Below are 26,340 nucleotides of genomic sequence, written 5' to 3' on the forward strand. Positions count from 1 at the left end.
GAGGATTCACAGAAAGGACAGGAGGTTATAATGTTTTTAGCCTGGTTGCAGGTGGGTTGTGGAGGTCAGAAAGTCTGTATTCGATCAGTCGTGGATGACGATGGGGCCGCGCATCCTCAGGCTGGGGTGAGGGTGCGGAGGAGCAAGGACGAGTCCCTGCGGAGGACCTTGGGAGACCCTGCGCAGGGTGATTTGTTCGCATGGTTGCCGGCAAGCGTGCCTCAGCTGGGAGCGCGACAGCAGCCGCCGAGCCCTTCTGAAATGGTGAAAACAGCATAGGATATAAATGTAATTCACAAGTTACAAAACTTCCACTTGTGCATTTCCTCAGAAATTAACGCTACACATTCACGCGCTGCAGTGTGTGAGTACCCACTAGGGGCAGTATAGGGACCAGTTTTGCTGGATGAAAGGTAGGCGGAGTCAACAGTAAAAAAAAAAAAAAAGAAAAAATAATCGAAGTTTCAAAGACATGACACAGCATGTTCTTTTGTTTGTTTGTTGTTTTTAAGGCGGTTTGCATATTGTCTATGATACTGCTACTGTCATTTTTTCTGCTTTGGTTTCAAATTAACCAAATACCAACCTCCTCCATTGTCACCAAGTGTATAGTTTGTTTACTTTACACCCTACAAACTCTGTCCAGCCTGAGTTCTGTGGAGTCTTCTGGTAACAAGCGCAGTACACAAGCAAGTACAGTATGTGACCAGTTATTACACATAGCCAGTTGCCTACATAAATGTAAAGGTTAAAAAGTAAGTATATTCTTGACCATACACTGTACCCAACAGGTATTGACGCACAAGAATTAGAAGAATTACAAAATGCTTTGCAAGCATGCAAATTTCCCACGTTTCTTACATTTCTGGACACGATCCTTGTTTATCTTATCTAAATCATTAAAATTACTCATATAAAAGATGTTGTCTTCCTCAAATTCACCTCAAAACTTGACACTTATACCCAACACTGTCAGTTTAAAGTTGGGGATAAGTTACTGCAAAAGAATTGTTTAAACAGGCCTTTTTATTAATATACTAGTTTGAGCTTGTCTTTAAGAAGTAGATTAGAATAGGTTCACATGGTTTTAACCTTCATACAGGACTTTGGTTCCTCTTTCTACTTTCTATCTGGAACACTCTGTTTAAGAACATCCACCAACTAAAGTCCACCCTCTTCCAATAAGCCAAGGATGGTGTTTGATATTTGAGGAATTTGGTTATTGGATTTTGTTGTTCATCAGGGCAGTCTCTTGAGACAGACTTGAGACTTGCTTTAAAACATTCATGATCACATATTAATGATTCAACAATTAACAGCTGCCAAACAGCACGAGTCTTAAGTAGTTAGTAATATGAAGGTGAAAACATCACAGAATGACGAATTTCAGCACAATTCATAACATAAGTTTAGAAGTGCACCAGGTTGCAGCTCCATGCATAATAAACTAAAAGACTGATTTCACAAGTAGTCAAATAAGGTACGATAAACATCTACTGAGCATCAGAAATAAACGTCTCTGCTTGATTTTCAGGCTTGAAAGGAGCTTGGAGGTAATTTTCAGAATGCTGTGGCCTTTATGCTGAGAGATTAAGAAGCTTTTAACAGCCAAGGGAAAACCACTGCATTAAACCCAAAACCATGGGACACATTCACAACTGCTGCATGCAGCACTAATGCAATTCGATTGGAAACCAATGCAAGGTACATGAACAATAACTACAGGTGATTAGTCAAGGTGTCCAATGGGTAGTTTTGGAATCTAAAACTCTTAAAGCTTTCTTGTATTCTTTTTCTTATTGTCTACGTGCTCTGTGGGTGCTTTTCTTGCTCTGTGACTGAAAAGCAGATCCCTGCTGTTGATAAAACAGGTCCATTACATTATGTGCTTGCACGTCCAGGAACATAAAATGTGCCTGAATATGCATGCATCTCTTATGCATGTGCACACACGCTACACTACACTTGATGATTAGATTATTTCACAGCAGCTTGTTGACATATCTTCTTTAAGGGTTTCAACAGAATATCAAACAGAGAAGAGATCACATAAACATTTATGACATTTTATATGCAGCTTCTCTGTTTGTTTAGCTGGCTGTAAGTCTTCTCAAACATCCAATCGGCCTCACATTTCTGCTTCTCCTTTAATTTAACATATTGGTGTTTGCTCCTGCTGTTGTGCACTGCAACATTTCACTGTTTCAGCTGATGCTAGTGGAGAATGTCTATCCGACATGCAAGTGATTGATGGCAGTAGTTAATGTCAGCCTTGAAAGCATAATATCAGATTTCATGTTATTATTGGATTATCTATTAATATTGCAATAGGATATCAATATATTGTTGTGATGCAGATCAACATGACTACATATATATATATATATATATATATATACATATATTGTAATTGTGTGTGTATATATATATATATATATATATATATATATATACATATTTATATTTGTTAAAAAAATAAATGAATGAATGATATATATATATATATATATATATATATATATATATATATATATATATATATATATATATATATACATATTTATATTTATTAAAAAAATAAATGAATGAATGATATATATATATATATATATATATATATATATATATATATATATATATATATACATATGTATATATACATTTTGCTATTAACCATTTTATATTGAATTTTTTCTCATGTTCTTTAAAAGTAAGGTACGAATGTATTAAAAAAGAAAAAAGAAAAAAAAAAAACTTGCACTGAAAGGTCTGATGTTCAGATCAGACCAAATCACAAATCTAGTTGAGGTGTTTTGAAAAAATATCCTTTTTTTTTTTTTTTTTTTTTTTTAAATTTAATTTCATATCACAGTCATAGTTAGTGGTGGTAAATCACAACAAGTCTTGAATTTTTTTAATGCATTTCTTTATTAATAATGGATTATGTCTGGAATCCCTTATCGTGATCCCAGACTTTTCCTTTCTCGTTGCCATGAGTATTTATTTCTTATTTTTGTCCTTGTAGGAGACTAAATTGTTTTGATGACACCCTGTCACGCCGTGTTTTACTTATAAGATTTGTCATCTCCATTTCCATTTGTCTCCCACTTCCCTGAATAAGAGGACATGCACTCTCTACCCCAAGACACACTGTGCTCTCCATCACTTTGAGAGAACAAGAGAGGGATAAAGGGACAGAAGAGGAAGAATGAAATTTTGATCATCCCTCATTAACATCAGAGCAAATCTTTTATTCAGAGAGATACATGTCTGAGATGGAAGGGTGAATGACAGCATGGTATAATAAAGGCTGCGGACTTGAGATTGCTGCCATCGCTGTGACACATCAACACACGGTCATGCCGATCATGGTGGTGAGTGAGTGATCCATGTGAGTGCACCCATGGTTAATGCGGTAATGATATTTCCACTCAGGGCACGGCAGGGCCTGGCTCCATCTGCACCAGTTAGCTGCTCTAATTTTAGCCCCGGCAGTCCAAGGGCGGCTGTGAGAGTCGAGTGCCATGGCTCATTTAGGCACAGCCTTAATGGAGAAACATCTTTCTTTCACACATATGGACTCTACAAACTTTAATTAGTTACGTGCAGGAACACACATCTATAGGTTGTGTGTGTGTATCTAGATAAAATATGAATGAAGGGTTTTTTTTACAGCTACAATTGACTATATTTACGTCAATGTGTATTTATGGGCAAAGTTTGCTGCATGAATGTATGAATGTGAGTGATGTGCTATTTAAAGTTTTAATATAATTTTTTACTGGAGTGTATTTTTAAGAGACGACAGACAGGACTTTATTGATCCCCATGTAGTGAAAGGAAAAATTTCCGGCAGTTTCTTTAATAAATGAAATGAAAAAAAATCCCAGTTTGCTTCAGTAAATCTTGAGGCAACAATAAGGTGGAAAGCAAGGTCTTTTTAATTGAGTCTTCGGCCTCACAGTTTATTGCTTTCATCTTACATTGCAGGATTTGCGTCATCAAAATCATCTTTACAGCTATGCCGGGAATCCTCAAGACTACTGTGTTGCTTTTAACTAAAAGCTGTCACATGCTAACATACTCCAATGAGATGCTCATGTTTAAAAGCTATTATGATGCATTTAAGCTACTCTAACAATGTCGTATGTCACTTTGTGGCTTCTAAATGGTTGACATCAGTGCTGTGAGAATGGATGATGGTGGGTGGGGAAGAGACAAGTAGTTCTTAACACATGCATCTACATAGTTAATGCATGCTTTGTGGTTCTCTTAGTTTCACCAAGCATCATCTACAGATCTTATGAAAGTTTACTGAGAAAATGTTCATTTTCTTATTCCTTTGTCCATCTTGAAAATACCATTTTTGGTGTCAGAAGGTTCACAGAATGTGTGACTTGTGACAAATTGATCCAATATTACTGAGAGGATTATAGGGTGAGAAACAAAATCACAGTCTGTGCTCATATTCACTTCTCCCATTAAATGTAGCACTTCTGATCCGCAGCTGGTTGTAAAAGTGGTAGATACCACATGTTTGTTTATTAACAGGATCAATCAAAGGGGTTATGAATGAATTTCCATTACAAAAAAAAAAGTCAGAAGTGGGTCACTGCCTAACAGAGATATAATTAACCTCTGATATTGATCTGGATCGGATCCAGAATTCTTTTAAATTCAGCTTGGCAGGAAACATGCAGTCCCATACTGCGCCTGTATACAGTATTTGCACCATTCCTTAGCTAGCATATTAGCATTACTAGCAAGCTAATATTTACTGACTAGGGATGGCACAAAGTCTGTGTCAGATAAACATTATCAATGCAGAATCACCAATACCAATCAGATAGTAGTAGCGCAGATGTTTATCATATCTATCCTGACAGTCCACCTAACTGTTTCTTAAATAAGTGTATTGTAAACAATAAATTGTGTGAAGAAGATGGAAACATGTATGTTATATGTAAACTTTTATCAACTTGAATCATAAATCAATAGTAATGAAAATGTAAAAAAAAAAAAAAAAAAAAAAAATAGACTAAACTAGGCACAAAAAATTAGGAAGTTTGGGTTTGCTGGATGTTTTATCTTGTAAAAATGCTTCCATTTGTAAATAAACATCTGGTAAATCAGTAGAAAAACTAAGTGACTTAGGATGATTGACATCATCAATAGACATGTCAGTGAATGATGTTTCTGCTCTGTATGACCTGTGAAGAAACTGAGCCAAAATAGATTCAGGTTAAATGTTATGAATGTGCTTTATTCTTTTGAGCAGTATTCTTTTGACTGGTAGTAAATCATTACTAACTTTTTTAAGTTAATGCCGTGAATTTAGGGTATTTTTCACATTTAAGCAGCCATGAAAAGATTGGGGAGGGTCTATCCTTCCAATGTATGTGTGTGTGTGTGTGTGTGGCAACACAGACCATCAGTCAAATCACTGTGAGGCCAAAGAAGAAGGATGCTAATATTTTACAGCTTGCAGCTTTATGCTTGCATTTATAACTGGCACAACACAGTGAATGTACATTGTTAAACTCTTTGAAGATAAATACTTATATTTACAGAGTAGTCTTGAGGAGGAACCACTCTTTTCTTTGCAACTAACCATCTTTATCTACCTTTTTTTTTTTAACTTCCTTGCAATTTTCAGGCTTTGGCTTCAGACAAAAATGGCTCAGTTTTTCATTCAGACATTATCAAGATTTTTTTAGGAGCATGTTTCAACTGCATGTTTGTTTTCAAAAGTTCACTTAATGCAAGGGCTTGAAACTGCTTCACAAAGGAATATTTTGATTTCCTTAATATAGTCTAGAGTTTAAAACTCATTATTTATGAGCAAAACCTCCAATCTGTTCATGCAAACAAGTGATTTTTGACTGTTTAAACAGACAATCAGGAGTATCCCGATAAAAATTACATTATTTATGCCTTTGGCAGCTGGCTTAACAAAAGAGATATTTTTTAGTAACAGCTTATCTGCTTTTCTTTAGCTCTCAGGATCCTTTTCTTTCCCTCAATACATGTAAAATCAATCAAGTCAGAGGTTAATAAATGTTTGCTTTTGCTCACCTGGTTTCCCGGGTGACAAGGAAGAAGCTGTCGTCAGGGGCATCGATCCAGTTAGGGCGTCTTTTGCGAATCATCACTCCACCCCTAGTATTTCCACTGCTGCTATTGCGGCCATTATGCTGAAAAAGGATAATAGAAATAATTTATTTGAAGAAAGGAGTGACGTTGGTGTGCAGAATTTATTTGAAAAAAAAAGTAAAAAGTTCACCCACTATGAGAGGTCCACCTGTTGAACCTGGATTATCTGCAAAACAAAGCCACAGCAGTGAGAGAAAGATGCAAAGTACACATGAGGAGAACTGCCAGCTTTATGTAGTATTGATAAGTTTATTAATTTTCCTATTTAGAAGTGATGCAACAAATTACTGTGTTTTAATTACAGGAAAAATAGTGAAGTTACCAATAAAAAACAAAGTGTCAGACTGTAGTTGAATCATCCAAATTATCCAAATGACCCCCATCTGCTGATTCGTTTTCATTAGAATTAGATGTCATTCTCTCCAACGAGCTAGTTTAGATAAGAAATGGCAGAAAAGGTTATCAAGTCCTGGTACGATTCAGCTAACCTGATCTCATCAAGATGACAAAAACATTTCATATTAACACTGTTTGGACCCCAAGGTTAACTGACATTATTATCATCAACTCACTTAAAAGATAATGCATTTTCCAATTTTTGTGGGGGTTTACTTTCAGTAACAACTCTTTGCTTTTTAGCAGTACTAAATGAAGCAAAACCAGTCTTAAGGAAACATAAACCATAACTTCTTCTCTGCAATTATCTCAGATTTCTCTTCTTGAAGGAAAAAAAAAAAAAAAAAGGCCTTGCGGGTACCTGTGCGCCTGTCTGGCTCAGCCCTGCTGTGGTGATGGTAGCTGCGTTTTCCCAGCATGCCGTGAGGGCCATGTGGAAGAGAGGAGAGGAGGCGACGAGGTGGAGGCGTCTGCAAGCCTGGGGTGCGATGGGAGCGAGGGGTGTGGGCTGCAGGACGGGACTCTGGAAGAGACACCACACTGGAGCTGCATGAAGTAGCTCCTATAGACCTTCTGAATAATTTAGAACCATATTTAACCAGTCTGACACGTCTCTGAACACAGGACTAAAATAAGTCTGATTATGGCCTACACTTACTGCTTGAACACTGACTGTGCGTGTGTTTACCTAGAAACTGCAGAACACTGGTCAGAGTGCTCCTTTGGGCGGCTCTGGTTTTGGGAAGGCGAGTCCCCTGCCCTTCCGACACCCTTAACATGTCTAAACCAAACACACAACATACACAGAGATGTGTCTCAGTCATTGCAGGGTCTCAAATTCCCTCCCTTTCTTTCAACTCAAACCCAACCTGACAAAGATTTATGTCAGGGTTTTAAACAAATGCTTTTTTTTTTTCTTTTTTCTCTGATGAAAACGGCCTCATCTGGTGTAAATGATGTGAAACATAGGATGCGCAGATTCAGGTGAGGTATTGATGTGGTGACTTACTTCCAGGAATAACATCACTAAAATAAATGAATCAATCACCCCCCTTCCCTGCATGCAAACACGTCAATACATGCAAACATGCATGCTCAAACAAATACATGTTACAAGCACATCAATTAAAGAAATCAAATAAAATAAAGGCATTAAGACTATGCACGAAATGCCGAGTCCATGCTGAAGGGGGGAGGGATGCTGGTGTGGGTCCCTTTAAGTGTGGTGGAGTTGATGGACAGATAACACAGACACATGAAGCACAAGGACTCGGAAGAAATGCTTTCAGGTGTGATTTTATTGGAGGTCTACTCTCACATTCACACAGTAATGAAAGAAAGAGCAAAAAGAGGTAGAAGATGAGAATATTGCAACAGTCGTTAGAAAATGAGGGATGATGAAGCAAACTGGGGAGAGAAATGAGTCTGAATGGCAAATCCTGTCCCCAGGATTTACAAGACAGAGGAGGCATCAGGATGGATTTGTATGAATATTGCATGGTCTGAACACAGGAAATTAGCTGAGATGAGATGGTGAGGGTCCGTCCCACAGTAGAAGCTCTGGTCTCCTCATGAGTGAGCCTGATCTACTGTGGGCGATGCGGCCAGCAGCCAAAAAAAAAAAAAAACCAGAGCAGCTGCATGTTCTTTGCAGCCTTCTCTTTCCATCCCCTTTTCTTTCAAGTTTCAGCAGTCCAAATCTCTCTAAAGCTCACGTTTAATCCAGGCATAATTTGCTTTGTCGAATACACACACAAAAACACACACAATTAACAGAATGAAGGAGGAATGCATGTGCAAAGGGACACAAAACATTAAAGAAATGGTGATGGTTAACAGCAAAGCTGCGGTCCAGTATTTACAGTGAACATTTGTGCCTGAGACGACTTGCTCTGTCACAACAGCAGAGTGGGCACACCTTTCAGCGGGGCGCCGTGCAAAATAGAGCTTATCTTAGCAAAATACATTTTCTCTACACCTAACTTCAGCAAATATATGGCTCAGACAAGAATAATTCCAGAAGGAAGCTTTTAAAATCTACTTGTTTAGTTATTACGTATGTGTTATTGAAGTGTAGGTGGTCGTGTTTGTGATCTTTATATAGAATTCCAACAATGAATGTCATTCAGTTACCAAAAACCATCACAGAGTAAAGAATAATCATTTAAAAAAAAAAAAAGAAAATTAAAAGCACAAATGAAAAGATGATCAAAACTCATAGTTATGAGGACAGGCAGTCTTTATTGGAAACGGGGTGGGAGAATACAAAAAACAAAATAATATTAATAATAACAATAATAATAAAAACAGAAAGAGAGACAGACGGGGCTGGGGAGGGGGGGCAGACAGGCAGAGATGGGGATTGATGGGAGGGGAAGTCAAGGTGAGGAGAGGTAAGGAGGGGTGGGGTGGGTGTGCATGTGTGTGTGCTGTTTTTGTTTGCAGACGTGTGTGTGTGTATGTAGGTATGTGATTGTGTGGCCATGTGGCAGAAGTTAGGAGGAATTGAAAGAGCTCTTACACTCTGCCTTTATGGCCCCACAGTTAATGGGGACAAAGGGTCGGCGCGCAGCACGGCGCAGCCTGATGATGTCACGGCACATGTGCCGGGCCAGCTTGGTGAGGCGGGTGGCCTGCAGCAGGAAAGCCTGCTTGGTCTTCATGGAGGACTTGGGGCTGCCGCTGTTTCGCATCGGCACCATGTGGTTGGACTGGCGAGGACCGTGACCCCTCGAGCGAGAGTCCTAAAGTTCAAAAGCAGGATACAGAAAGAAACAGTCAAATTACTTGCCTAAACATTCAAATTAAACTTTATAAAGACACAAATGCCACTAAATCCCAGGCAACAGTCCGAGCATGTTAATATCAAACCTTTGTGGAAATGTTCTCAGGGATTAAAAAATATATCACCTTTTATAAAAGACATTCACATTAAAAGTTCCCCTTTAAATCATTTGAATACCAACATGCAACTAAAATGAATTAATCTGAAATTAATTAATCTACCGCTAGACAATTTAAAGTAGAGCTGATTAAACTCAAAGGTTAATGTGGAGCTGCATATTGTGCTACTGTGTTCGATAACAAGGTAATATTCTCCATGTTTATGTCACATCAGATAATTAAAAGCCACTAAATCACCATTAAGTTGAATCTACATCATACTGAAAACATATGCTGCTATATAATTAAAAATGGATTTAGGAATTAAGGAAGATTTATAGCCGAGATGTTATAACAAGATTTTTTCTGCATGTTATAATTGGAAGAATGCAGGTCTAATTAATAACCTTCATTATAACTACATTTAATTTCCTGTCAGCTGTTTCCTTGGTGTCTTACTTACAAATACTTTCTATGCACTTTATTTGCTCTACAGCACCAGGGAAGCAGTAGTTATGAGACAACATCTGGCAATTAGTGTGACATTGGTGGTCTTGCTTGGGAACTTTAGACAGCACTTATATACTGTTGATGTTGTTTGTCTCTATATCAAGTTAGGTTTAATATTTACACAATGTTAAAAAGGAAATGCAGACACATTAATTTTCCCCTGTACTTCAAACATGATCAGACTGAAACTCACGTTGCTTGCTGGACTCGGGGAGGTCCTCTCCTCAGGGCCCTCAGCTCTGCTTGGCATCTTCAGACCACCGTACTTCTTCCAGTACATCCAGCAGGAAACACACAGGCGGCACTGCATGTTTGGAGGCCCCCAGGAGTACCACTGGGCTGACTGCATGGCTGCAAAATCCATTAATGCTTGTTAGAGCAAGTGCAGGAACAAACTGGTCTCAAGACACTGAGATCATCAACCCCTTTCCCCACTGTGTTCATCCTTCCATAAATGATTTTATCAATATTCATGCTCCAGAAGGACTCCTACTGCCTGTTATTGACTGAAGGCACCAAACAAACATCTGAAACATTGTCCACTGAAAGAGTAAAAAAGTAATGAAAGCTGATACTGGAGTACACCATATATTTTTAATTAGCTCTAATCAAGACTTCTTTCTACATTTACTCTTGACAGTGCGTGTTTAAGATAATTAATAACATCAGGTCCGGAAAGAACCAGAAATGTGGATAAAATACTGTCATGTATGAAGCATAAAAATGTAAGATATTCTGTACATGAAGCTTAGTACATTCAGGTATTTTCACTTCTTCTTAACAATAAAATTGTAAATTGTATAGCTACTAGTTAGGAACTGAAATTTATGGCCATTTACATAATTTTCTATTTATCAAACAATTAATCAATAGAATGGAGCCCTGCATAGGAATAAACGGGTGTATGGAATGGACAGATACCTCAATAGAATCAGTAGAAAGAAATAGCATAATAGGTCCAGAGAGAGTATTTAGAAAGTTTAAGTGGTCCAGCTCTGAGAAATGTGAGTTTGGACTTAGATACCACACTTTAACACTTTGCAAATGGAGCCAAATAATGGGAGATAAAGATATACTTGGTAATGGCTATTACTAAAGAGGCAGTGAAAAATCAGAAAAACTGGTCTAGTAAGAAATCAACAGTGGACAAACATGTTTCCCCTTTCATTTCTAACGAACTTTAAATCCCTGTTCTCATGCTTTACTTTCACACTTGCAAATAAAACTTACTGTAGCAGCTCTCGCAGGCTCGGCCCCCTCCTGCTGCATGGTAAGCCCCGGGGCCCGCTCCATTCACTGTTGCCATCTTACCATTGGTCATGGAGATCTGGTTGGGATTGGGTTTGTTGCTGTAAGACAAAAAAAGGAGGAAAGAGAAAGATTGTACAGCTGCCAGGTGAACAGTAATAACACAGATCTATATGGAAATACGTGATGTGAAGGGACTTACTATGTTGGGATATAAACCTGCTTCAGTTTACTTTCTGCCTCAGCTGCCTTCAGTCTCTTCTGCTCACAGAGAAATGATGAATTTATTTATTAAAAACAATAAAAACAGCTGCCTTTCAGCCAAATCAAAAGCTTTCTAAATCAGTTCTGCATCCTTAAGGTGAAACACCAAAGACTGACTTTAAATAATTTAATGAATTTCAAAGCTGTTGTTTCCATTCTTGTGTTTTGTTTTGTTTTTGGACATTTTAAAAATGCATAAAGCAGATTTATTTCTGATGTTCTCATCAAGTGACCTCTGTACCACCACTTTTGCTTATCTGACAACTTTCAAAACATTTCCTCCACTCAACTAACTTAACATAGGTGGTTTTTGTAATGGGGATTATCACTCAGCCTTTGAACAGTTGTGCAAGATTTTCTGCTGTTGGAGAGAGAAAACAGGCTCTCTCAAGTCTCATTTTAGACATCTGAAATTATATTTTAATTTAATTTAGTTAAAAATATTGGCCTACAAACTCTATTATGACTTGGAAATGCTTAAATTCAATAATTAATTTCTGGAGGTCCAAATATAAAGCCATAGAAAATGGTCTTCCAATAGCCAATAAAAAGTAAAAGAATATGAGACAAAAAATAACCAGAGATGGGTATAAGGAACTGTGGACATAAAAAAAGGAAAGCAATTTATTACCTCAGTGTTGGACAAAATATATCGATTCAACCAAAACAAAAAATTATCTATTTAAACTTGATACATACAAGGAAGCTTAAAATGTATCCTGTATGGGTTTGTTTGAACAACTGATGATGTTAATTCTTCTCTGAATGTTTTTCTGATTGTTTTTATGCCAAAAGAACTGAAAACTGAAACTCCATCAGCTATTTAGCTATTTAAAACTGGAAGACAATCAAGACACCCAGTATTGTGCCAAAGTCTTGAGCTACATGAAATTTCTTGATATAATGCCAGGACTGTACTGAATATGTGCAAACAGAAACGACCCTTGAATTCAATGTGAAAAGTAGATTGTCCATCTGAGGGCTGATATCTCAGGTTTGAGTTTTGCTGCATGTTTTACCTTAGTTCCTAATTACATCTTTTTCAGATAATGTTCCTTTATGTTTATTTATCCATTTTAAGCCTGATGCTATTTTTTTTTCATTCACTTGCTCAGTTTCCTCGAGTTATTTTAGGTAACTATGACAAGATTTGCCAAATTTCCAACTAATAGTTTATTGTGGATCACGTTGTTAGTGCAAAAATACTATTTTATATCTGTCAGATGGTTTCATCTTTGGCATTGTTTACTGACCCAACTAAAAACTGGGACTAAATGAAGTCTTTGCACCAGGCTGCTAATAACACAGTGCCTAAAGATCCCATTTGAAATAACTTCTTAGCTAAGCTGCTTGTTTTATGCAGACATTAACACATCCCATGAGTTTACTGCCTGAATAATTCATGAAACAGTGTTCCCTGGCTTAAACAAAACAAATAGACTGGACGGAAAATAAGCAGCCAATGTCGTGAGAAATTTCTTGAAATTGCCTTCATAAAGCTTGGAGAAATACTGCTCAAAACCACTTAACAAGATTATAAGAAGTCTTGCTTCTTGATAGAAAAAATATAAAGTAATATGAGGCAGCTGACTTCAGCACAGTACTACCAGTTCTCATTTGTATTGTTCTGACAGTTAAGTAATCTCACCTGTTGCACGTATCTGTCTGTCGTCTTCCACATGTAGTAGTACTCTATGATACTGGTCAGAGACTTCCATGGCAGCTTCACAAGCAGAAATTGTCAGATGTGAAGTGAGATTGGAGGGGGAAGAGGGGCAGAGAGCAAATTAATGATATTAATATCTCATGTTCTTGCCATCTGGGCGCGAAGCCCTCATGTATTTTCATGAGCGAGAGACATCGTGACCACAGAGGCAGAGAGCGACTGGATTTGCTTGATTCTGGCTGCAGACAAAAACACACACAGTGATTCACACATTTAATAAGTATTCATGAGCCGCCACCACATACACCCATACTCCGGCTTTTTTTATACATTAAAGTTAGATGATGGGGAGGAAAGTTCAAAGAGTGCACAGTCATTCCCAAATATTTAGAAATGAAGAGTTTCAGAGAGGAGGAGGGAAACGTGTTCAGAAATGTTCATTTTCATTTTCAAATGAAACAAATGCAAAGTAAAAAGAAAATGTTATTTTTAATTTTACACAGCTTGCTGTTGCAGATGATTGACAGGCCACACAAGTAGAAGAACAAGTGTAGTTTGCAAAAAGAACTTACAAAGTCTTGTCGGATGTCGTTGAAGTCTTTCCCATATTTCTCTAATGCTTCTTCGAACATGGCTGCTTCCGAGGCGCTCCACTCCTCCATCTCATCCCTGCAGAGCACTGGGCCACCCGCTGGGACCAGCACACTCAGCGCACTGGACAGATCGTAATTATGGCGATGCAGTGTGTCCATCGCATGGAACTGAGAGCAGTGCACCACAGACAGAGGGTTACAATCCATCATTTACATCTTGACTAGTTGTTTAAAGGGTGAAACGGTGTCCAACTCACAAGAGTGATATCTCGTGAGGCTGCAGCTGCGCTCATGTGTAAGCTTGGCTGTCTAACTGAACTGCTGCAGTCCAGCGCTCGGGCAAAAGTCCCAACAGCCCTAAATAGGCAAACACAAAGAGAATACATAATGCATGCATGATTAGAATTTAACACACAGAATAAAATCAGGAAGGCTCGTTGTTTTTGGTTTGTCCTTTTATAAAGAATTTAAAAAAGCAAAGGTGAGAATAAAACTTTTGATTAAAAAGAAAGACTTGTTGATATTTTAGTTATTTTCAGTTTTCTAGTTTATTCTTATACATGTTTTTAAAACAGTTTACTTGTGAAAAACCAAAGGGTGTAGATGTAAACAGTACACTGGTACCTCCAAAATAGCAGAAAAAGCCACAGGGACATTACATGTACACTTTCAATTGCAAATGAGTCATTAAACAAACACAGCAGATACTTGCTTATTATTACAAACGTATTAACAGTGATTTAAACATTTTTTAAAGAAAACTACAAACTGGTTAAAACAGACTTATGAGATTAATTTTTCAACTTTGCTTAAAGAAAAAGCCGTTTTGTTTTTTTTTTCTTTTTAAATCAAATTTTCCAAAACACAGACTAAGTAATGATGCTAAAGACTCAATCCTTCTTATTGGGAGAGCCCAATAAATTTAATAGGAATGATCTCATCTAAAGTCAAGCAATAATTTTGCGACCCACATGACACTGCGTTTTGTTGATGACAAGAGTTTAATTTAAAGGGTGACCTACCGTGCTACCACTAAAAATTGGTCTATCTGTTTGTTGGTGAGGGGACACTCTGGATCCCAAAGCTTCTCTTCTAGTTTGGACTGGTCCCTGTCATCTGCTTCACCTGCAAAACAATAAAAACATCAGATCTCTCTAACTGACTACAGGGGACAAAAACACAAACTTGATTGATTATTCAATTCAAATTCATAATTATAAAACCACAATATTTCCTGAAAATAACTAACCTAATGTTGAAAAAGAAGTAAAAAATGACAATCATGCATGCAGTATGATCTTGTTTTTGTTCAAAACACTAATGGATATGAAATAAACTGTAAAATATACCCTCTTGTAACATTTCAGGTACATCTGCCTGAAAGCGAGGTCCCACTCTGATCTCTCCTTTGTCGGCCAGCAGTGTCTTCTGTGTCGGGTCGTACACCAGTGAGTAGAAGAAAGTATCCTGAGTAAAAAGAAATATACGTCAAATTCTAATATTCAAGTCTGCTACTATAATTTAAGATGTTCTGCTGCTGGCGTAATCTCACTTAGAACGCCTCTCCTACATTTTTTTAACCTTGAATTTGAAACAGTTATGGTTTTCTCCATGCACGGTTCAGATCGCACCCATTTAACAGGATCGGTGTATCATTACAAGGCTGTGTGAGGCTGAAAAGGCAAGAAACAAAACTTCCATATGCGAGTTTAGGCAGACTTTGATTAAACCACTGTTTGACAACCTTGTAATAGTAAACACAGTATTTGTGTGGAACAGAGCTTGTATTCAGTCTGGTGCAAATGCAAAGAGTTGGTTTATAAACAAGTTTATAAATTCATGCAATCTGTGCACATAAATTGGTTTCTCTCCTCAGGAAACAGGAAGCGCGCCTGTATCTGCAGGGCTTTTCTACAGCAGCAGATGTGTTATTGTTTGTTTTAAACGCATCCAATCAGGGTTCTGCAGTGTTTTATGGCACCCTTTGGTAACAGCTCATATTGGTTCAAACCTTGACTGGAGTAGTGCTTACAAATAATTACCTGTTCAAGGAATTACCATTCATGCAAAAACAGATAAAAAATATTTTAAAACAAGTTCAAATATCTAGCTTTTATTAGCTTATTCTGCTATTCTTTCTTTAGGTCTGTAGTGTTAAGTTAGATTTAAACCTGACTCATCGTCTTTAATGTGAACTGAACTATTTTACCTTAAGTATTTCCCCGGGTTGGTATCCACCAGTCAGCTCAAAGCATTCAAGGTTTCAATTCAATCAATTTAGTAAAAACTTACAATACGATGAAAACTAAAGGCGTTTGGGATACTTGCTGAAGTGCATGCGTTTACAAAAAGGCAATGCAAAGTACGAATGAGCAATCTATGACGTCATCCCAAGCAAACAAAAACTAACAAGAGACGACAAATCTTTCTTCTCCCAGGCTTACCTCTTTGTCAAGGTATGAAAGAACGGATTCAGTCTCATTCAGTAACGCAACACTGCACTTCCCCCTAATGGAGAGGGAGAAAGGGAAGCATGCACCATGTAAAACGCAGACAAAGCAAGTGGGCAGAGCTTGCCATGTGTTTGTGGCTGAATGTGTGACTATCCGTGGGCACCGCCTGCAGACGGTGTGTACTACCTGATATGTGTTGCAGGTAGACTCTCGTACTGTCGGGAAAGGAAGAGCTCTCTGTGGCGAAGCTGGTGTTTCTGTTTTTCTGTTAGCTCTATCTCCGTTGGGTTTTCTTTCTCCTCTTCCAACTCCTCTGCAAAGGCACACAGAGAAAAAAAAATACAAAAGATTGCTGAAAGATTCTTACTGCCATTCATTCAGGAACAAGACAGATATGATGTAAAATCATTTAAAAAAAAATAGATCAACAGTCACAAACTAATTCATTTATCCAGAGATAATCACAATTAGAAAAATAAGCTGTGGTCAGATATTAAAAATATTGTTAAATGGCTTAAGTGCTAAACAAAACTATCAATGTGATCTACAATATGGATTTGGGCTTTTCTACTTAGAACAAAAAGCTAAAAGAGCCATTTTAAGAACTGGGTTTGTCTAACAGCTGGTTGGTGCAGCTGAGTCAGCACATAATGCCAGGCACCATGTAAACATTTTAAATCACTGGAACACAAAGCAGACACATACTTATGAATAAAGATAATCTGCCACTGGCGACTATATTATTAAAATGTTGTTTTTCAGTATACTAGATGGAAAAAAGCATCATAGCCTTGGAAGATCACCAATCAAAAAGTTTTTCACTTTCAGTATGCATATTCACCTCTACAAGTTCAAAATAGTTTGAGACATGATTTATATATATCTTTCCTTTCAGATTAGGTTAGGCACAGAGATGGCTAATCAAAATTAGCCATCTCTGTAGTTGTGCTGTAGAGGCTTAGACAGCCAGCGGGATACACCATGAGGCACTGAGCAGTTCCCTTCACTATTGTCTCTCTATATGTATAAATACATCACATTATCTGAGTAAATAATGGATAGTTCACAGTCAAATGTAAGGAAACCTGGGATGAGGATCAGCACTTCCAAATCTGAGACCATTTTTCTTAGCTGGAAAAACATGGGTCAGGATCAATGGTTCAGGAATTAGACCCTGCCTCAAACAAAGCAGTTCAATTATCTGGAGGTCTTGCATGAGTATGAGAAGAATGGAGTGGAAGATCAACAGATGGATTGCTGCAGCATTCGCAGTGATGCGAGCCCAGCAACGGTCTGGCAAGGTTAAAAAGAAAAAAAAGCTGAACCGTAAGACAAAGCTCTCGATTTACAAGTTGATCTGTGTTTCCCACCCTGACCTATGGTAAATGAAAGAGCAAGACGGTGAATCCAGATGAGTTTACTCCACAGAGTGTCAGGGCTATCACTTGGAGATGGAGGTGAGAAGCTTGAACAGCCACAAGGAGCTCAGAGTAGACTGGCTCTGCACTGAAGGGAGTCAGCTCATGAGGAGTCCAGGATGCATGAGGTGGAAGTAGTAGCCAGGGAAAAGGGAATTCTAGACTTCTTTATTTACAATAGTGCCCCTCTGACCCAACTTTGGAAAAACAGCAGAATCCATGTATGGGTGGGCACAAGTTGTCTTTCTCCTTAGATTAAGTTGGATGTATACTGTAGGGGTGGAGAATGAAATTGAAAAAAAATCTAATATCAGGATTTTGCTTCATAATTTTAAAATAAATTTTTTTGTTTAAAATTTTTCCCCCCAAATACATTAAAAAAAAATCCATTATAATTTGTTTTGTCATTTTTTTCTATTGATCTTTTCACTTTTCTTATTGAGTATTATAGCAGCAGCTTGATGGTCTGGCTACGGTGTTGTTTTTTTCCTAATTAAAATGAAGAAAAATGACTTGCAAAGAAAGTTTTGTACTTTTTTTTTTTTGTTTTTAGTCGCCAAAAATCAGAAAAATCAAAGAATTCCAATTTAAATCAAATCGGCTGCCAAAAAAATGGTAATCAAATCGAATTGGGATGAAAGCCCTTAATATACTCGCTTTAGAGTTGTGCTTGTAGACCATTTCTTTTTGTCCTCTCCCCCCCAAACTCAGCACATGGCTGCCTTTCCTGAGTCTGATTCTACTGGAGGTTTTCCTGCTATTTTTTCTGTTCTACTGTTGCCTACTTCCACATGCATACTCAGAATGGGAGAGATCATATAATTTGATGTAATCTGTTGGTTTTCTTATCAAGGCTTTTTTTTCTTTAAATAAGGATAGTCTTGTTTGAACACAAATATTATAAAACAGAAAACGTGGTCATAAAATGGATTTGTTAAAAATAAATAATAATTGGCCAACAATATTTTGAATTAAATTTGTCACTAAGACATAAGACTGCAATTTTACTGGTATTTACAGAAATAAATTTGCATTTTAGGGGGATGTTGTCAAGAGACAAGTTTGAATATGCATTTAGTTACCATGAGAAAATAAACTGGGACAAAATATTATCATAATCAAGCTTTTTTTTTTGACTGAATCAAAAGGTATCTGTTTGTCATAAAAAACCTCGCTGAGGTAGTTACAACTCTTCTGCAAAGACACTGCTTAAATGACAACAGTTATTTGATATTTATCTGCTTCATAAGCATTTACACACAAAATAAAATGTTACCAACAGGACTCAAAAATAAGTCCACAAAGACCCACATTTCTCCCTGCAAAACTTTTCTAAGAGAACAAGAGAGGAAAAAGAAAAAAAAAATCACATATTTGAAATAACAGGAAATGTAGATTTCTGACAAATAAATTTTGGATTTATAATTTTTTTGTAGTAAGCAAAAATGTTCACTGCTGTGCTTGCAGCAACATGATTATGATTTTCTAGCCTCAATCTATGGAGTACAACTTTTTAAGGACTTAAGCTTTCATTTCTTTACACTTTTTACATTTTATTTAACTTCTCTTGCTGAACTAATCTAAACTTCAAGATTTTCTTACAGTGTTTGAAGCACCAATAAATTCTCATGTTTATTGCTCTCCTTCTGACCATCTGGCAGACATGGGAGTCCAAACAGCTTGTGAGTGGCACAAAATTGTGATCGGATTTATGCTTTTGTGTTAAACTAATTGTATGTTGAACCAAATTATAAAAAAAATTCTGATTTGTATAGACTCACCAAGCCCAAGTATATTCCTGTCTGCTAGATTGGGGTTAGCCAACTATCTTTAAGCCCTTCATCTCAATAATGCTCAACAAAAACCTGAACCTGCTTTGGTTGTAAGGAAGTAACTAACGATCTGCATGGTTGGGAGAATGGAAAAAGTAAAAAAATATTCTTGGCTGGAACATGTGATGCAGCTGTGGCAAAACTTTCTTTTTATTTGCTCAGAAGTCCATGTGCAGTCACACTGCTTTTTTTTTTTTTTCTTACAGTAATAAACAACATGGTAAACTAATAGTAATGTGTTGAAGTGACAATGATGACGCTCAGCATGTTTCTTTCATCATGCCTTTAAAGACTAAGGATGCATTCATAACAGCCCTTTTGATCTGAATTCTTGTTCATTTGGGTCATTTTGAGTGCACAAATGAACTGATCTGAAGCAAAGTCAGGTCTACCTACAAATCTGGATCTTTGTTTGCTTCAAGTGAATAAAATGCAGTCAGTGGGCTATAAAGCAAAGGGCATTTTTGATTCAAGGGTAACACAATAAAAAAAACTTTAAATCTCATAAATGGTATTGGAAGACAGGCAGCTCCGGACAGGAAAAATAGCTTGCAGTCAGACGAGGAACAATGCGGTAAAGGTTCTGATAAAAATATGGTCTACCCATCCCCACTGGGATCTGATGCAACTCCATGTTTTGCTCTGATGTAGTGGAAACAGAAGTTGCCATGCATAAACCAATAGATGAGCAAGTTTTGTTCATGTCTCAACTTCTCCCTGATTCAATGACATCTATGGTAAGGCAGGTAATATGTAATATAAAAGGTCCCGTTTGTGTTGAGTACATGCAGTATGAAGGCAATCATGATCTGGAGAAATGTTGAACTTCCAACTGAACCGAGTCCCCAATCATGCAGAGTCTAGCAGACAATCCTGATGCAAATCCACCCTAAATACAACCTAACTAACAGTTGCCCATTGTGAACATAAAAAACATTTTATTGGCAGCAAAAGCTATGCAAAAGAACCATGTGGAATATGTACTGGTATATTCCACCTGACTGAAATGCAGCAGAGCTTTTTATGACATATATCCTAGGCTTTTAAATACAGGTTAAAAATCATACAGTTGAATGTTTTAAAAAATGATTTTCTAATGCATTAAATAATAGATGTTTCTAATAGCAAGTTTTTTTTGTTTTTTTTTTAATTAACCTAACTACTGGGGTGTTTGCTGTTTTTTCTTTTTATCACCTGATCAATCCAGTTTGTTTCGGGATACTATCAACAAAACCAAGAAAATTAAAATCTTTAAATAATAGACTAACCAAAAATGCTTATAAAAGATGTTTAAAATGTTTTAAAACAAGAAAGCATCCTTGATGTGATGACATTTTTTGTCTGACCAAAATCCAAAGACACTAGCCTAAACCCTAACCTAGGGCTGGGCGATATGATCGTCCTAAATGTTCTTAATCAATTTCTAGTCGATCATGGTGACCGGCTGTGAGCCTATTTAGTTATTCAGACATGGTGGAATCTACTCAAAGCCGACCTTTCCGTGTTGCACTTTTGTTTTGAAAGTTGTCGGGGAAGCAGAAGTTAAATAGGCCAAAAGACCGAACATGCATCTGAAGGCAACAAAACTGATATGTTAGACATGACTTGGAGTTATTCCCAGAAGACTACATCAACGTTGAGAAGAAAAGTTACTCCACGTCAGTTGTATCAGAGTGGTAATGTGACATGGAACAAAATAAGCACATATGCAAGGTATGTTGGCATTTAGTGTCCTCAAAACCCAGAAACACAACAAGTCAGTTTAGTCATTTGAAGGAAAAACGTCAAAGTAACTATGAGGAAAGCATGAAATTGCAAACACAGTGTGCACAACCTGCCAGTTTGACAGACATAGATGTTTAACCAATACTTTCTGCAGTCAACTGTGTCATCTTTGCAGCCTTTGCACCGTACAACCCGCATTGTGGACCAGCAAGAGAAGCATTGTGCTAATTCAGGATGCAGTATTCTTCTGCTGTATGCAGTAGCAGCAAAAGAAGGAAAATCTCACATAGTAACGGAAAGTTAAATGCAAAGAAACATTATTGTTTCTTTGTATTGCTTGTATTGCAGTTGACACAAGCCTGCAAAAACACTTCATCCTTAGATTATGAAGAACTTAGTAGTGATCTTATTTAGTTTGGTTTGTTATTTACTTTGTATGTTAGTAAAATGTCAAGCTAAGCGCTAGTTTTCAGTATAGATGCTTTAAAACTAGCAGTATTAAAAACAATCATGATAAAAATCAGACAATAAGAAAAAATATATAAATTTGTTCTTTTTTTGCTTCATTGCCAAGCCCAACCTTAACTCTATTTTCAAAAAGGACCTTATGCTCATATTTACAAATCTAACCTAAATAAAATATCTAACTTTCAGTTAATTTACCATGACATTATAACACCTATAACTTCAACTTGTGTGACTTTAATGCACATAAAGAAACCCGGAGTTCTGAGCTACAAAGGTGCAATTACAATAAATGTTAGAGAAATGTCAATAAACACCTGAAAAGTTAAAGAGATGTTGAAACAGTGCAATTACTTTGAATATACACAATGTACTTCCTGTAGGATTTCTAGTGCCATTCCTGTGGCATAGCAGTATAATTTTTTTCAGCAAGGGATGAAGATGGCAATGTGACCCAAGTCCTAGTGTAAATGGTTATGATGCTCTGTTGGCATCACAAGTTGATCAATAAGGCCAATATTATCAAGTTTGCACAATTAGTCTGGCTGAGCAACAAAGTCCACAACTCACTTGCATGTTTATCTGCCAGCTGGATGAGGCTGTGAGAGATGTCTCTCCTTCTGTAGAAACAAACCACCTTGGCCTCCACATTCCCACTGGCAGTCTGAAACAAAGAGAGAGAGTGGGGACAAAAGATCCAGGGTGACTAAATGAAATGACAACAGCCTTCAAATTTCCCCAGCGTGCTGGTTTCTTTATGTACTTGTCAAGCTATGCCACTCCAACAGGCTGACCAGGCCAGCAACAGTGTTTTCTGAAAAGATGATTGATTTATTGTTGCAGCGTATAATTAGGCCAACAGGCTTAAAGACTAAGCCAGCATTAAACACTGTGACTGCTGCAGAGTGAATGGATGTGGGGGTACAACATCTGACTGTCTGACTGCTGGTCCTGCAGCTTGTTTATAAAGAAACTGCAGGTAAATACACGGTTTAGAGGATAGAAATGGTGCCTTATAATGCAACACCTCCACAAGACATGTTTGATCGACTGCTTTCTGTCTAGCCTTTACAAACAGATGAGGATGATAAGCAAAATAAGGTGCAGGTCAGCTAACTACACCGCACATATACTGTTGTCTCTGGTAATCCTTTAGTCATTTAAAGACAATTAACATGTCTCCTACTGTTTATTTATTAAATAAAACCTTGGTATATGTTTCTTTTTAGGCTGACAGGACAAGTGTTTACTCTTAAAAAGTTGATAACAAAACACTGTTATTTTGGTCTTTCCCCTCCACAAGTGACACACTCATGAGTTCAAACAGTAACCTTTATGTAATCAATGTATTAGGGAAAAACATCCAATCACATTGCTTTTCAAATAAACACAACGTTATAAACATCACTGAAGTGTTCTTTGCATTCACTGCCACGCCAAAATGCGCACACTCCCATACAGGTGTGTCCACTGATAATGACAGTAGTAAAACAAGAAAACACCTGTCTCTATTCATCATACAACAAACTCTTAAGGTCACAAAATACACGCACAGTGGCAATAGGTAGGGGACTGGGGGTAGGAATTCTAGTTATTTACCCTAAGGCACACATATACACAGATTTGACATACAAACACTGCAATACCTTATTGAGTTCTTCTATCCGGCGGATCAGGTAAGGGTTACTGGAGGAGTTTTCAAAGAATACGTAATCTGCAACACCAGACACACACAATTACTTTACTGCATCAGATCATTCTAAAGTTATATAATCTTATAGAACCAGTTAAAAACAATGTTTTAAGATACACTTTGTAACAGAAGAAAAAGATCCTTCAATGGCTTAAAAGTGTCTGTTTAACATACAGTAGTGTTCTATGTTGTTCATTAAATTAGATAACTTAAAAACCAAGAAGCATTTGTGACTTTCAGCAATTACTGCATATTTGTTAAGAGAAACACACACTCACACCAAAATTAAAGTATAACTATGTATTAATGTCCAAGATCTATAATGTGTACAACCTTCTGAATTAAGTGAAGCAAATACCTTTTTAAAAGTGTGTTTGTCATCTTGTGGGAAAGGATGTTTTGATATGTTAAATAACTGGGGAATACAAGTGGATAAAAGTCTAAGTCTTTTATTTTACAGCAGATCCCTGACCTTACACCAGGTCATACAGTAACTTTGAACTGCAGTCTACCGAAAATACTATCATTTAAACACAGTATTACTGCAATTAACAACTGCAGTAAAAAAAAAAAAAAAAAAAAAAAAGCTGCTACAGAGCTTTCAAAGACATTCAACTGAATTTAAATACGGATAATAAATTATTTACGTGCATGCATTAACCCACTGGTTCTGATAGCGTTGTTGTCTATAACTGTGTTGTTAAATAGCTGTCTGCAGCTTCATACTCTCCGATTGACCAGTTTAGCTGCATCAGCACAGGGCAAAATTTTAGAAATAGTTTCACTGCCTATAAATTGCCATTCAGCCAAGGAAAAACTGGGCTACCTGTAAATTTACAGAGCTTAATTTTACAACAATCACCTGAATGCATCTAGAAAACCCTCACTAAAAGGTGAACAGACTGTCAAGCAAAATAACATTGTGTTGAGCCAATAGCAAAATGCTGCCAACAATATTGTGTGGTTAGAAAGTTACTGGTAGTTTATTTGCTTTTTCAAACACCTGTGTGTTTACGTTAATTCACCATTTATATGTAGATTAAAAGGCCAAGTACACGAATAGGTGCAAGATTCAATGCCAGCAGACACAACGACGCCATGAATAAGAGACAATAATTTGATGAATTCCAGCAGACTGCTAACGAGGTAGCTGGCTAGCCAAAAGCCCAATTTGCTATTTAATTGCAATTAAACTAGATAAAGAGTAACATTGTAGAAAGAAACTGGGTTTTAATGTATCCAAGATGGTTATAAACATTGCAGGAATGATGAAGCACAGATAATGGTAATCGGTGAAGCCACTGCTGATGCTAACGTTAGCTAAATAGGGACTCATACTAATGGCTGCATGCCAGAAGAGGCAAATACAAAGGAAGCCTCACACTGACCGTGTTATTTTAACAACCTTATAAACATATGTCTAGTCGTCAAGTCCCACGGTTTATCAGTTCCCTGTATCCACATTGTTTCTCCTTAAACACTAAAGCAGCAATAGACCCTAAGAGTTTAAAATGTTTACATTATAGGCTAGCCACTTAGCAGGCTGGCGGCTAGCTGCTGTGGCCACGACAGACGCGAGGCCTGACCCATTTTGGATCCCAAATATTAAGAAATTCTCAACTTCCTGCTCCAAATAAACTCATCCCTTTCTGTGTAGCACAACCATGCCTCACTGTTTGATGCACAGTGACTATAATAACGCTATGTAACACCCCGGAGGTGCAAAACTGAAATGAGTTTCTTTTATTTCATAGGAAAAAAAAAAAAAACAAACAAACAGAAAAAAAAAAAAAAAAAAATCCACATTGACGTACATACCTCCGACCCGGTACATGTTGGCCGCCATTTCTGCCCTCCCAGAGTGTTAACGTAAAGCATAAACTAGGCTAAATATAATAAATTAATTATAATAATAGAAAAAAAAGAATAAAACTCGGTTTCTTGAAAGGTAAAAGGTGCTTTAAATTACGATCGTCGAGACTCCGGATGTGTTCCCTATCGTGAGAAATTTGGCAATTCAACCCCCCCCCTCCTCCTCCGATTCACAGCAGTGAACTCAGCGACCAAAAGAAGTCAGATCAACCCGAAAAACCACACTGACTGCTGACGAGGGAGGAGGCCGCGCACGCGCAAACACCCGCGCAGAGTCGCGCAGCATGCACGTGCTCAAACACTTGCACCTTCAAAATAATTCAGATTGCGAAAACTGAGACAAAGCACATGAGTACGGATGGTTTCTGTTAGCGTTATTTAGTTTTAATGTCTGTTTGTTCAGTTCTCTTCAAAAGTCATATATTGTATCAAAATTCATTAATTTCCTTCCAATTTTATGATGATGATGATGATAATGATGATGATTATCATTATCATTATTATTATCATTATTATTATTGTTGTTGTTGTTGTTGTTAATGATGATGATGATGATGTTGTTATAAAGCATTTCATTCATTCATTCATTCATTCATTCATTCATTTTCCTAACCACTTAATCCAATTCAGGGTCACAGGGATGTTGGAGCCTATCCCAGCAGTCTCAGGGCAAAAGGCAGGGTACACCCTGGACAGCTCGCCAGTCCATCATAGGGCCATATAAAGCAATATACAGAAATGTTATTCTTAAATATTTAAATATTTAAAAACAGACAAGTTCAACTCAAATGTGCTAATTCGCAAACAGAAACACCAATATTGGGTTTATTCTTCAAAGTTCTTGTCACATTTTGTTGGCATATTAATTTTTTGCACAGGACTAAGGTATTTTACATTTATATTAATATTTACCTATAGACGAATTATCAATAAATCATCATATGCATCAATTAATATGAATTAATTAAATATATAGCTTTAATTAAGTACTACTAAACCTGATTTAGTGCTCAGGTAATGTGGCTGAAATAATCATTTTAATAAACATACAATTAAGTCTTTGTTTTCATCAGAGGCTCCCATTGATAACCCAAAAGGTACAAACTTGCAAAGCAGCCCAAACATAACAAAGAAAGTGCCTCTACCTTCATAGAAGATCTTGTTCTACT

The 26,340-nt window shown here is 37.1% G+C and overlaps 1 protein-coding gene across 1 annotated transcript; it reads right to left on the reverse strand.

Moving 5' to 3' along the window:
• Nucleotides 1–84: 84 nt before the first annotated feature.
• mta3 (metastasis associated 1 family, member 3) lies at nt 85–25,343 on the reverse strand (the record flags this gene model as incomplete). Its single annotated transcript, XM_079261400.1, has 19 exons — nt 25,118–25,343; nt 23,253–23,320; nt 22,177–22,270; nt 16,353–16,479; nt 16,158–16,221; nt 15,063–15,180; nt 14,736–14,838; nt 13,971–14,070; nt 13,693–13,881; nt 13,103–13,177; nt 11,393–11,451; nt 11,173–11,291; nt 10,136–10,293; nt 9,071–9,293; nt 7,238–7,330; nt 6,911–7,072; nt 6,288–6,319; nt 6,076–6,194; nt 85–256 (listed from the first exon to the last, which is right to left on the reverse strand). The coding sequence occupies exons 1-19, from the start codon at nt 25,143–25,145 to the stop codon at nt 85–87; spliced, it is 2,103 nt and encodes a 700-aa protein (XP_079117526.1). The 5' UTR covers nt 25,146–25,343.
• Nucleotides 25,344–26,340: the final 997 nt, after the last annotated feature.

Source organism: Telmatherina bonti, assembly GCF_933228915.1.
Source record: "Telmatherina bonti genome assembly, chromosome: 21".
Lineage (NCBI taxonomy): Eukaryota > Metazoa > Chordata > Actinopteri > Atheriniformes > Telmatherinidae > Telmatherina > Telmatherina bonti.